The 11,862-nt window shown below is 47.2% G+C and overlaps 1 protein-coding gene across 2 annotated transcripts; it reads right to left on the bottom strand.

Moving 5' to 3' along the window:
* Nucleotides 1-3,431: 3,431 nt before the first annotated feature.
* Nucleotides 3,432-11,550, bottom strand: LOC136450689 (calcium-dependent protein kinase 3). Of its 2 annotated transcripts, XM_066451255.1 has the most exons (7): nucleotides 10,712-11,548; nucleotides 7,225-7,368; nucleotides 6,995-7,147; nucleotides 6,266-6,381; nucleotides 5,975-6,142; nucleotides 3,960-4,190; nucleotides 3,434-3,875 (listed from the first exon to the last, which is right to left on the bottom strand). In XM_066451255.1, exons 1-7 carry the CDS (start codon nucleotides 11,355-11,357, stop codon nucleotides 3,726-3,728), a joined length of 1,608 nt encoding a protein of 535 aa, XP_066307352.1. In that variant the 5' UTR covers nucleotides 11,358-11,548; the 3' UTR covers nucleotides 3,434-3,725. The 2 variants fall into 2 exon arrangements, with proteins under 2 accessions (XP_066307351.1, XP_066307352.1); XM_066451254.1 differs by having other exon boundaries at nucleotides 3,432-4,190; nucleotides 10,712-11,550.
* Nucleotides 11,551-11,862: the final 312 nt, after the last annotated feature.

The raw sequence follows: 11,862 nt of genomic DNA, 5'->3' as shown, positions 1-11,862 counted from the left end.
GAGACGACAGCAGCCAGGTAGAAGGCGGAGAAGAGCAGGAGCGGCGGCGTGGCGACACGTGGATGTCACTTGTCTGGGTATTGCGGTTCATTGCAAGTGCAGGAATTGTGTGCTATACGGGCCTACGGCTTCACTCGCAGTTGTCTGGTTAGATTCGTAGCCTGACGATTCCTATCACGATGGTCCGGCCGCCGCAATTGTAAAGACCTTATTAGTACTATCAATATCAGACAAAATAAGCCGTCGGCATCCTGATTCAGCTTTGCTGCTTAGCAATTGACAATTTGACATGATGATGATCGAAGCTGTTCCGACGAACAGAAATCCTGAGCATATCTAATCTTCTATCTATCTATCTATCTGTCAATGAATGAATGATCAAATCGGCAAATATTCCCTGCCATTGAGCACCGTTCGATCCAGTGGTGACTTGATTTGTCGCATCGGCAGGCATGGCATGCTGTGCTGCCCACACGAGAAAGAACAAAAGGAAGTTCGGCATGGTAGCTCCTCCTCGTGCGACCATTTCCTGAGAGGCTCCACGATCGTGGATTATAAGTTAAAACAATATTTCTCTTTCACACTAAATCAGCCAGTAGTAAATAATCCATGATCATTTACGGCCTGCCGAACAGGCCACACTGTCCAGTTATTAATAAGGCCCAGTTATTAAGGGGGTGTTTGGATCCGGCTACTAAAATTTAGGAGTTGTATCGGGAGGATGTTGTATAGGGTGTTTGGATACTAATAAAAAAACAAATCACATAATCCGTCGGTACTCCACGAGACGAATTTTTAAGCCTAATTAATCCGCCATTAGTACATGTTTACTGTAGCAACCCATTGTCAAATTATGGACTAATTAGGCTCAAAAGATTCGTCTCGCAAAATTAGTCGTAAACTATGTAATTAGTTTCATAATTAATCTATATTTAATACTCCATGCATATGTCTAAATATCTAATGAGATGACGACTAAAATTTAGGAGGAACCAAACACCCTCTAAATCCGATCAGGGCCGGGACGATCTTGTCTGGCATTGCATGCATTAAACTCGTTCAACGCGACTAGCTAGCATGGGGATGGAAGGCTGGAGCCTGCAGGCAGGAAGCCATGCTGTCCCGCCCCGATCCGTCACGTTCCGACAAAAAAAAAATTTTTGAAGGAAAATCACGTTCCGACAATGGACATACTCCTAACTGCAGCTGCATGTAGATAGACATCGATCACCGCCGCGGAGATAGAGATCTGGACTGCATGCATGCTATCAGAATTCAGATCAGCCCGCCACATGGGCATGTGTTATCCAGAACCAGAAACCCCCGGGCGGCGGGCGCCTTGTTAAAGCATGTTCGTTTGGCTGTGGCTTGTCATAAATGATCGTAAATTTCAGTCGGAACTGTATTTTTTTCTCACACAAACCAGCCAGCACTACTTCTTTACGAACCCGCAGAAATACGAACCAGTTAACCCAATAGGCTGTTAATTTGTCGGCATTGATTGATGGATTAGCCTCGATCCGTCCTGTTCGTTCGGCCGCGCGCGGCAGCTCCGGTCCGGTCCCTACCTCATTTGCGGTACGGTGCATCTTTACATATTCCCGCGCGGCCGCCGCAATGTTGTAGTAAGATATACTACTGTACTAGACAACAGTCCCACATGTGTACGGTGTCGCGACGCTCTCATGACGTCCGGAGGAAATCGTAACCCACCGGACGGTGCCGCGCCGCGTGGCTCCTGGCCTCGCGCTACAAAGAAAGCGGCGTCCGCCGCTGCCGGTGCCTTCAGCAGAGCCAGTGTCGGCACAACACTAGCACTAGCAGCAACAGCAACAGGGAAGGCGCAGCGCCGCAACGCGCGCCGCAAGCAGTCGCGGTGGGAACGGAATGCGCACGAGCGCGCTAGCTGCCGACAGCCCCTGCGTACTGTCCACGGTCCACGACCTCAGTCGCCCACTGGGCAATTCTTGCGCGCGTCTTGGCGGCGCGCCGCACGCACGCACGCTCGCGTAGTAGAGTAGAGCCAGGCCGGGAGGGCCAGTGGGGTGGGCCGGTCGCTGCCAACGCCAACTACGCATCGCGCCAACGCCAGCTCCAGGCCTCCCGGCTCACGTTGCGTCGCGGCCTTGAGCTTCCCTTTCTTTTCCTTTCCCCCCTCCGATTTGATGTCGGCCGGCGCGGCCACGTTGCGCTGTCCGCGTCAGTGCTGACGGGTGGAGCGAGTGGTGGCGCTGAGGTATACTAGTGACAGTGGTGGAGACCGGTGACGAGTGACTTCAACCTGAGCCAATGCAACTTTACAAGGCTGACCATGCCACTTCTCTGGCGCGCGCGTGCCGACCGGCCGGCTGGCTCGTAGAACCGCCCACCTTCACCTTGTAGTAAGGCCCCGTTTAGTTCCACCTAAAAGCCAAAAATTTTTGCATAGTAACTGTCACATCGAATCTTGCGGCACATGCATGGAGTACTAAATGTAGACGAAAAAAAAAACTAATTACACAGTTAGTCGAGAAATCGTGAGACGAATCTTTTAAGCCTAAATAGTTCATAATTGGACAATTTTTGCCAAATACAAACGAAAGTGCTACAGTAGCCAAAAGCCAAAAATTTTCGAAACTAAACACGCCCTAAGTCGCATCCGCTTTTTTGACGACGGCAGTAGTAGTAGCAGCAGCAGCGGCGGCGGATAGCCAGATACTCGTGCTGGCGCAGATGTTCCACGATAGTCGGTACGGTGCGGTTCGAGTAGACAGGCATACATACCCAGCACCAGCAGCGGCGTGCACGGGCATGACACGGCAGTTCAGGTCCGTTTTGGCTGGGGGTGGTGGTACCTACTGTATGTACTAGCGAGCATCGGCACATCATGATGATGCTATGCCGTGGCGGAAAGCGGTGATCGAGCGCACACGGGTTTTTTTATTCCGCCAGTGGTGGTGAAGAACGGACGGATTTCGGGGGAGTTTCACTTCACCCCCCGCCCCAGATGCTTCGTGCTCGTCAAATGGAGCCGTATGCTTCCCGGCTTAATCTTGTCCTCGGAATTTGACCACGTTAACCTCATCTATCTACTTATGCTCCACGCCTGATGATGCCATCAATCTTTATTTGTGCACTCCAGCAGAAGCAGATGCATCCAAGTCCTTGGCTGATGAAGAAGCATTGTATTGCTCCGAGGAATTCACTCACGTGGTTGAACGCCGGCACCATCATATCACTCCGGCTTCTCGATCACGAAAGCATCAGAGTCAGGCCAATTTGCATGGCAGATAGTACAGCATCCGATTTTGTTTGCGTTGCATTGCACCCACCTAATGTACTAGGTGAACATTGCATCATATCTTCTATTTTGGCATCACATTGCAGGCAGGAGTAGGACGCCACTTCCGAACACATTATTCGGCGTTTCCCAATAGAAGAAGCACGTAATGAACTTTGCCACCGGGCAGCACGGTAGGTCAACAAACTGCATTTCATGACTGCGAAAACATTTGTATTGTACAACACTTGGCATCAGGTGCCACAGGATCAAGAGAACAGGTGAAAGCAGGAGCACACCATTCGGAACATCATTTGGCTCTGTGCTTGTCAGCGAAACCGGGATAGCTAATTACACAGGTAAGACAATTAGAGGGTTTCCACCTAGGGGGAATAAGGCCAAAAGTATTTCGGCTTAGCGGGCCAAGGGCCTAACTACATGCACACATATGAACGAGAGTGTGGTTTCACTCAACGCCCAATTTTACCGACCCATCCTTTATAAGCTTCATGCTAAGGCTGTTGAATCTTCCTCTTGAATAGTGCCGGGATGCCTTTCTCCAATCTGTACCGGTCTTCATCATTGCTACAAATTCGTCATAGCTAATCTTGCCATCCTGCAGATGTAAATGGAGAAGATATTCATTCAGATGACTGGAGAACCAAAATAACGGTTGGATTAGATATGAGAGTATAATGACCTTATCAGTGTCAACTTCTTGCAAAATGTCATTCACCACTTCCATGCTATCAGCTGCTCCATCATCCACTAGAGCCTCTCGTAGCTCCTCAGGTTCAATGAAACCATTGCCATCCTTGTCAAAAAATAGGAAGGCCCGGCGAAGATGCTCGTCATTTGCCATCCTTTGCAAATGAAGAGAGACAGCCAAAAATTCTCCGTAATCTAGTGCCCCCCTACCATTTGTATCCACCTGTATGCCAATCAGGACTGATCAAAGATGTGCAAGCTGCAGAGCACATAACTCAATAGAAGATGAGCATAGTGTACAATTCAAATCAGTCACAACCTCCTGCGCTCCTGGTTCTGTGAGGACTGAGGAGTGATTCTCTATGAGAAGTGATTATGTAGCTAAAAGTGGTTACTTTTTATTCTTTTGGATAAATTCTATGTAAAAGGTGATTTTGTTTGTGGAGTGAATCAAGAGAAGTTACTTTTTTCAGCTCCCAGCCTCTTAGTTCATTTCAGAGACTCACTTCATGGAATCAACATAGAATGACTTCTCCGTTTTTTTTTAAAAAAAAACTGTTTGGCAGAGCTCCGTGATTCAGCCCAGAAGCTGTTCTCAAAACTCTGCCAAACAGGCCCTTACATTGCTGCTACACTACACACAGTTTTTTTTTTTTCCGTTGCCCGTATGAGACAAGGACATGTATTTCATTGATGAAATCATCCCACTTGCCTCAAATCTGCCGGTAAGCAGTCAGTGTTGAGGTTCAGCTCCTGTACATTTGGGCACCAGTATTACTACCTAATACCCCTGCTGTGATATTATAGCCGCTGCAGGTGCAGGCGCCGCACGGCTCACCTGCAGCACTATAGGCACATGCAGTGGCCGGCGCAGAGTCAGCCCTGTATGTTATCTAGTTACTGTTACAGCATGTGCGTTGTACTGGGACTAGATGGATAGAGTTGTATAAATAGACTACCACGGCAACTCAGTAAAGAGAGTTCAGATTTGCCATCTCTCAGACAGGGCTTCGGCCAACGCTGGTGCCTTGTACTGTGTGTGCATGCCCTGTTCTCCCTTCTTCTAGCTCTAGCCATAGTGTGTGGGAACGGACAACGCTTGTTCGTGGTCGACACGGCTAGTGGGTGCTCGGCAACACTAGCGGGTGCTCGGCAAGACTGGTGAGTGGTTCACTCACCTGAGCCGGTGATCCTGTGGGCCAACAGGCACCTTAGCTCTCTTGATCTAGAAGGCACAACCGAGATCAGCGGGGAATTTTCATGTCATTCAAAAGGAGTGCCTAACGCACAGCACACAATATTCCATTGCCCACAGGCATGTATATATTCTAAACTACACCAGGAGTCCAGGAATGAAACAATAGGTTAGCACCTAAGCAAACAGAAGGAAAATGGACACGTCTAACTAAATGAATCGGTCTATTAGACATCACTAGGATATGCTCAGGTCAGATGGGTGTTTGACACTAATGCAATATAACTGGGGCATATATCAAAGATGAATAATAGTCACCCTGGAAAATCTAAAGGGCAGACCTAGTGCCAGGAGGCTCCCACATGAGTGGGGTCTAGGGAAGGGAAAAACCGAGGACAAGCCTTCCACCCGCAAAATCTGCAGAGAGGCTGCTTCGAACCCCTGGCCTAGTAACTCAGTGAGACAACTCTCACCACTGCACCAGGCCTGCCCTTCTCACCCTGGAAAATCTGCCCACATTAAATGCCCCAGGTGCTTGGAACATCTGGTTGATGTGGATATGAAGTGGAAAATGCCATCGAGGCATAAAAAGGGATGCACTAGATACAGGGTGAAGATTATGAAGTTGGTTCAACGTATCTTTCCATGAAAATTACAATTGTTTGTCCTTCAATGCATCACATCTTCCTTGTACCATTTCTATTAACAGGTGATCTGTTAACAACCTAAGACTCTTCTAAGTAAATTATAAATACAGAACTCAATCTTATCTGTTTCTAGGAGGATTGGAAGGGGATTCTTTGAATACTTACAGCTTCAATGAGCATCTGCACTTCTGATTCCGCAAGATGGGAACCGAGTTTTGCTATTCCGGTCTTTAGTTCTTCATAAGATACAATCCCATCATTGTCAGTATCCATAGTCTTGAACATCTCCTTTATGTCCTCAACTTCCTCAGCAGACAAATGATCAGCAATGACCTAGTCAAAGTGTCAAACACATACAGCTAATCTTATCAGTCAATCCTGAATTGCTATGGCAGAGATAAGGGAGAATAAAATATCAGACCAGGATGAAGAGGTTCAATAGAGCAAGATACAGACCCTTAGAGCCCTTCTTTTGAATCTATTCATCCTAGAAAATTGTTTGAGCCTTGACTTTACAATATCTCCAAGAGGGACGTTAGGAGCTTTCTTCGCATTTTGAAGCCAAGGATGTTCTGTATTTTTTTTTTGAAAAAAATGTCAACATTCCTCAATCAAAAAGGACAGTGAAAAAATTATTATACGAGGTTGGGAGGTGGTTTGACTTTTGGGGAAAAAAAGAACTATGCTAAAGTATTATCCAAACATTTCTCGATGGAACATCTATTTACGAGAGTGCACAACATTGCTGGCCTCCAATTATGTCACAAACTGACTCAGAAACAGATAGAGGTTGAAGCTAACTTCAGATTCTACGCATTGTTCATCTTTTACATAGCTTGGCACCTCACTGAATTGAAATAACTCTTTCTTTTAGGGGAAAAGTCGAATAGAATCATACTGTCTAAAATTTAGTGCTGCAAATATCCCAATCAGATGCTCCAGAACAATAGACAACAGTAGTGTTTACTAAGCATAGTGACCACCCCAGCAATGGAAATACAGCAGGAATGTCAAATCAAACTGGGCACCATCACAGTTTTTTACTATTGGAATGAATGAAAAAAAAGGTTGTGACAAGCTTTATGTGGGACTAAAAGACTGATCAACTTGACAATTTCAGGACTCAAGAAAATAGGCAGGTGGCATATTAAGGCCTGCCTTTTTCTAGCATCAGTGATGACATACCAATAACCTGCTTTGCAGTTAACCTGAGCTTTGGATCAGGCTCCAACATGCGTCGAACTAAATCTTTTGCATTTTCCGAAACATTAGGCCAGGGTTCCCGCTTAAAATCGATATTTCCACGAAGAATAGCCTGTGCCACCCCTTGTTCAGTCTCTGCAATTTTTTCTAGGTCAGGGTTTCTGAAGTAGAGTAAATTTAATGAAAAAATACAGTTTCAATAAAGAAGTTACCAGCCCAAAATGGAGGAACTCCACATAATAAAATATACAAGATAACTCCCGCACTCCATATGTCTATTTCTGGCCCATAGTTTCTCTTCAATACTTCCGGAGCCATGTAATAGGGGCTTCCCACAATTTCTGAAAACTTTTCACCTAAAAAGTAGAAAAAAGGATGAGAAAAGGGCAAATAAAAACTAGAGTTTACTTGTGCCGTACACATGCCTGTCCTGCAAGTATTGCATATCAGCAACGTCACAATGCCAGTCCTGAGGTATAAATGCAGTTTTTTTTTTTCATCTTTCTTAAGAAGGATTTTTTTGTACTAGACACTAATCTTCCATGAAAACTTGATAAAACAAATACCTTCTCTAGCATCTACGATAGTTATTACGCCCTAAAATCATAATCAATGGTGAAATGTTGAGATCCTCAACTTTCACTAAGTACTCACGCAATAGTTCTAAGACTTAGAAAAGTTCCAGATACGGGAAAAAAACATTTGCACAATTTCTGGCAGCTTCTTTTGTATGGAATGAGTAATGCTGGTTACAGTTACTATAGTACATAGATATAATTGGCTACCTATATGGGAAAGGGGCCCTATGGGAAATGGGAACATTTCCCTCGAGAAAAGAATACAGAGAACTAAGGTGGAAATGACTTCACGATGGTCCCATGATTTTCAAGTCGTCCCCTAGGTGATGTTCCAATGCTGGGTTCTAGGCGTCTCGGTTTCCTTGCCACAACATCATTAAAAGAGAGTTGCAGAGGGAGAGGATAGGAAGAGACGGAGTGGGAGGGGATTTGGCCAGCAAGGCCAAGGGCTGCAGTCCACTGCCGTCCCCGCTAGCTCTGGCACCAGTGACTGGCGTGGAGCTTCTCTGGTCAGCTGCGGCATGGTCTGGAAGGGGGCAGTGGCAGTGGTCGATATGAGGGCACAGAGCAGTGAGGCAAGGGAAGTGACCGAGAGAGGAGGAAGGGAGGCGCCGCTGGATGACTCATCAGGATAACCTCTATGCAGATGGTACACAGCATGGAAGGGGAGGGCATATGGGCTGGGCCAGCCCCTTTATTACTCCTCTTTTTTCTTCCTACTCCACAACGTTGTTTTGCCATTATATAGATTTGTAATTTTGTATGGTGTCGCTGTCTTAAGATCCAAGGGTAGTCCTGTTGAATAGCATATAGAAAGCCAACTAAAATCACGGCGTAGAGTTAATGTAGAACAGTAGATTTTGAACTAAAGGCTTTCCATTTTGAATTCTATTAGAAGAGAAGAATTAGTGGTTTAGAAAAAAATGATTCTAAACGAAGAAGTCGCCTGTCAAGAAAAAAAATATTGAACATGTTATAAAGAGGACTGCAATAAGGTTTTGCTCCAAGTAAACTCTCATTATTTGGCCAAACAGAAACCAGCATTGAATTAATTATCATAGTACCAACTGTAGCCATACCAAGTAAGAGAACCTTAGCAAATTGATGAACAATTTAGTTCTTAATAAATTATGAAAAACTTAATTCTGTAACAGAAAAAAGTGGCCAGACAGACAATAATAGCTATTCAAACAAGGAAAGTTTGGTATCACGCAACCAGAAGATCGTCACTTTATATACCGTTGACATACATTTGTACACTTAGGGCCTGTTTGGTGCGGCTCCCGCACTGCTCTGGCTCCGGCGCCGGCAGTGGAGCCGCACCAAACAATGCAGGTTGTAGGAGCGCTTCCAGCGTGGAATGAGTGAGGAGGAGCCGTTTTCTCGTACGGCAGGCGAAGCCACGATTTCGGGCTTTGGCAAAAGGGCTCCGGCTCTAGCACAGGGAGCACGCAGAGCGGAGGCCCACCAAACAGCCCCTTATAACTAACTACCACTGAAAGATCATTCTTTCCATTTTATACCATTGTCAATTGTTCTTGCTATTATAGGCAAACTGTATCTCTGGCAAGATCAAAGCAGTCCATCTATATCACCAAATAAGTGAACCATTCACACAATATCCACAGCTACCGACACAGAATAACAGACAGAACGCCTTAATTAGATCCCAGAAGCACAACGTGCCAAATGGAATCTTTAGAAATTAGAATACAACTTTTCTTGACCCATGCAACAGAAAACACCTAGATGCTCCTTAACTATGTATTCTTTTTGCCACCACGGCCAGTAGCATAACTGGTGGCTCACAGGACAGGGCACAGCAGGGGAGAGGGGACTATAAGCAGTAAAACTGTGGGAGAGATTTGGGGTGGGGTGGGGGGAGGGTACAAATATCGTGTTGAGAGAGAACGGCCTCAGCGGGCTTTGGGTGGTATTTGAGTGTACCAATTTCTTTCGATGGTATATAACATAAGTGACAACTTTTCAGCAGCATAAGGTCATTTTTTCCTTAAAACAAAGTCTGCACGGTGACAGATAATTCTGTTCCATGAGCTGAGTACTCAAGTCAGTAAAAGTTAAGTCAGAGTGGACTGTCCTTGTGTACGCACTATTTCATAAAGGAACCAACATTTAAGTTGCAAATCTAAATGATAAAATGGCACATGGGCTATTCTTAATTAGCTCTGTTTGTGTGGGTGGGTGTGGGGAGTGAGGGTCCAAGACCAAAACACACAGAGAATGGTCAACAAAAGAAGCACCTGACAGGAATCCTCTATAAAGAGTTCGCTGTCACAAAAGAAAACATCCACAGCAGAATCACAGTAGAGAACCACTTTATCTTACTTATCAATATCACAAATCCTGACCGCTAAGCACCTAAGCTCACTTGATAAGTTGATGCAAATCAAGTAAATACTGTATACTGTATTTCGGAACTCTGTCGAGAGTAAATACTAGTAAACGTTTCATGAATTGTAATTCTGCAAGCGTAAGAATGTACATCACATCCACTCCGAAATACTAACAATTCAGTGCTATATAACTTCTACACAGTAGCGGATACCGAGCTCACTGTCACATATTCACATACTAGTATCAAAGAAATAATGTATCGATAACAATGAATGATACATTATTTCACAACTAATGAACCACTAATTGTTCGTCATAATCCCAATAATAGTGTACCACACTACAAACATCCTAACACTTTCATGTGCCAACCAGGCAACCACTGAGCCCACCACGATATGTTCACTCTTCATCAAACCAAAGAAAGAGCCCGGTTGAACCAATGTCCTGAAAATTATCGTCAGTACTGCTAGATATTATCCTGAAAAAAAGGATGTTAACAGTATCCACCGGACCACTACCAAATACTGCCTTGCAGCTAGTAATAGCCAATTACCGATGAAAGAACCGCCAAGTTGTTTCCGGATTGCAGAGCTGGTAATAATAACCACATTTTTTATGGATCGCAGAAAAAAAAATGTACATTTTGCTACTCTGAGCTCTACTGCCCAGTTTCGTCCGGACCACCCCCCACTAAAACCAGAAATCACGAAGTGCGCATAAAATTCTCCCAAATTGGGAAAGGATCACAGTAGGGGTGACTCACCAGGCTTGAAGAAGATGGAGAGGCCGAAGTCGATGGCCTTGAGCGGTGAGTTCTCCTTCTTATTGGCGAAGAGGAAATTCTCCGGCTTGAGGTCGCGGTGGATCACGCCGTGGCGGTGGCAGAGCTGGACGACCTCGACGATGGTGCGGGTGACATTGGCGGCGGCGCGCTCGGTGTAGTGGCCCCGCGCGACGATGCGGTCGAAGAGCTCGCCGCCCTCGCAGAGCTCCATGACGAGGTGCACGGCGCCCTCGTCCTCGCACGCCTCCCGCAGGGACACGATGCTGGGGCTCTTGGGCAGGTGGCGCATGATGGCCACCTCCCGGCGCACGTCCTCGACGTCGACGGCCGTCCGCAGCTTGCGCTTGGAGATGGACTTGCAGGCGAGCAGCTCCTTGGTGTCCCGATCCATGCACAGGTACGTCACCCCGAACTCCCCGCGGCCGAGCTCCCTGTCGTCCAGGACGTACTTGTCGTCGATCCCGATGACCTCGCACCCCTCGTCGCCCAGCACCGAGAGCCGCTTCTGCCCGCCGGCGCCGTTCCGCGCTTGGTGCGGCTTCTTCTTCGCGTTGGATGCGGGGAAGTGCGAGGAGCTGACGTCCTCCCGCGCGACGGCGGCCGGCGAGCGGCAGCAGTTACCCATGGCCGCCCGAGATCAGAAGGCGGGGCGGGAGGCTAGGGTTGGAGCGGCATTTGGGGCGCTGGGGTGGTGGGGGAGATGAGAGGAACCGAGGGAGGAAGGATACGGCCTGCGGAGAGAGAGAGAAGGCGGAGGAGAAGGGGAAGTAGAGGAGAGTACAGAGCCTACACAGCCTATCTCAAGCACTAAAAACTGCTGTGCGGGCTAACGGTATGGATTAGGTGCTGGGGACGCGGAGCCGGCGGTCCGCGGGCGGTAGATTTTAGGCTGAGGTGGGGAAGGGCGGAGGGGAACATTCTCACGTGGCGTCTCCGCGTGTGCGTGATGGGTCACTGCCCTGTGGGGCTGCGCAGTTTGGGGTGTGTTTCTGGGTGTGATCTGGGGGTTTTTGCGACGCCGTGAGCGGCTGAGCCCATAGCAGGGTGGGTGGTGCCTGACTACGCTCACTCTGGGCCCAGGCTCGGACGGCGTGGCGATAGGAAAGAGGAAAATGGCGTGCCCACGAGAG

Source organism: Miscanthus floridulus, chromosome 5 (assembly GCF_019320115.1).
Source record: "Miscanthus floridulus cultivar M001 chromosome 5, ASM1932011v1, whole genome shotgun sequence".
NCBI classification, from domain to species: Eukaryota; Viridiplantae; Streptophyta; class Magnoliopsida; order Poales; family Poaceae; genus Miscanthus; species Miscanthus floridulus.
This window is presented reverse-complemented; position numbering and strand designations above follow the sequence as displayed.

What these genes read in the sequence shown, in the direction of transcription:
- LOC136450689 (XM_066451254.1), bottom strand. Translation starts at nt 11,357, where the DNA reads ATGGGTAACTGCTGCCGCTCGCCGGCCGCCGTCGCGCGGGAGGACGTC. An exon ending in CTCCATCTTCTTCAAGCCTG is followed by an intron (nt 7,369 to 10,711) that starts GTGAGTCACCCC and finishes TCTACTTTTTAG; the next exon opens with GTGAAAAGTTTTCAGAAATT. An exon ending in AACTGCAAAGCAGGTTATTG is followed by an intron (nt 6,382 to 6,994) that starts GTATGTCATCAC and finishes AAAAAAATACAG; the next exon opens with AACATCCTTGGCTTCAAAAT.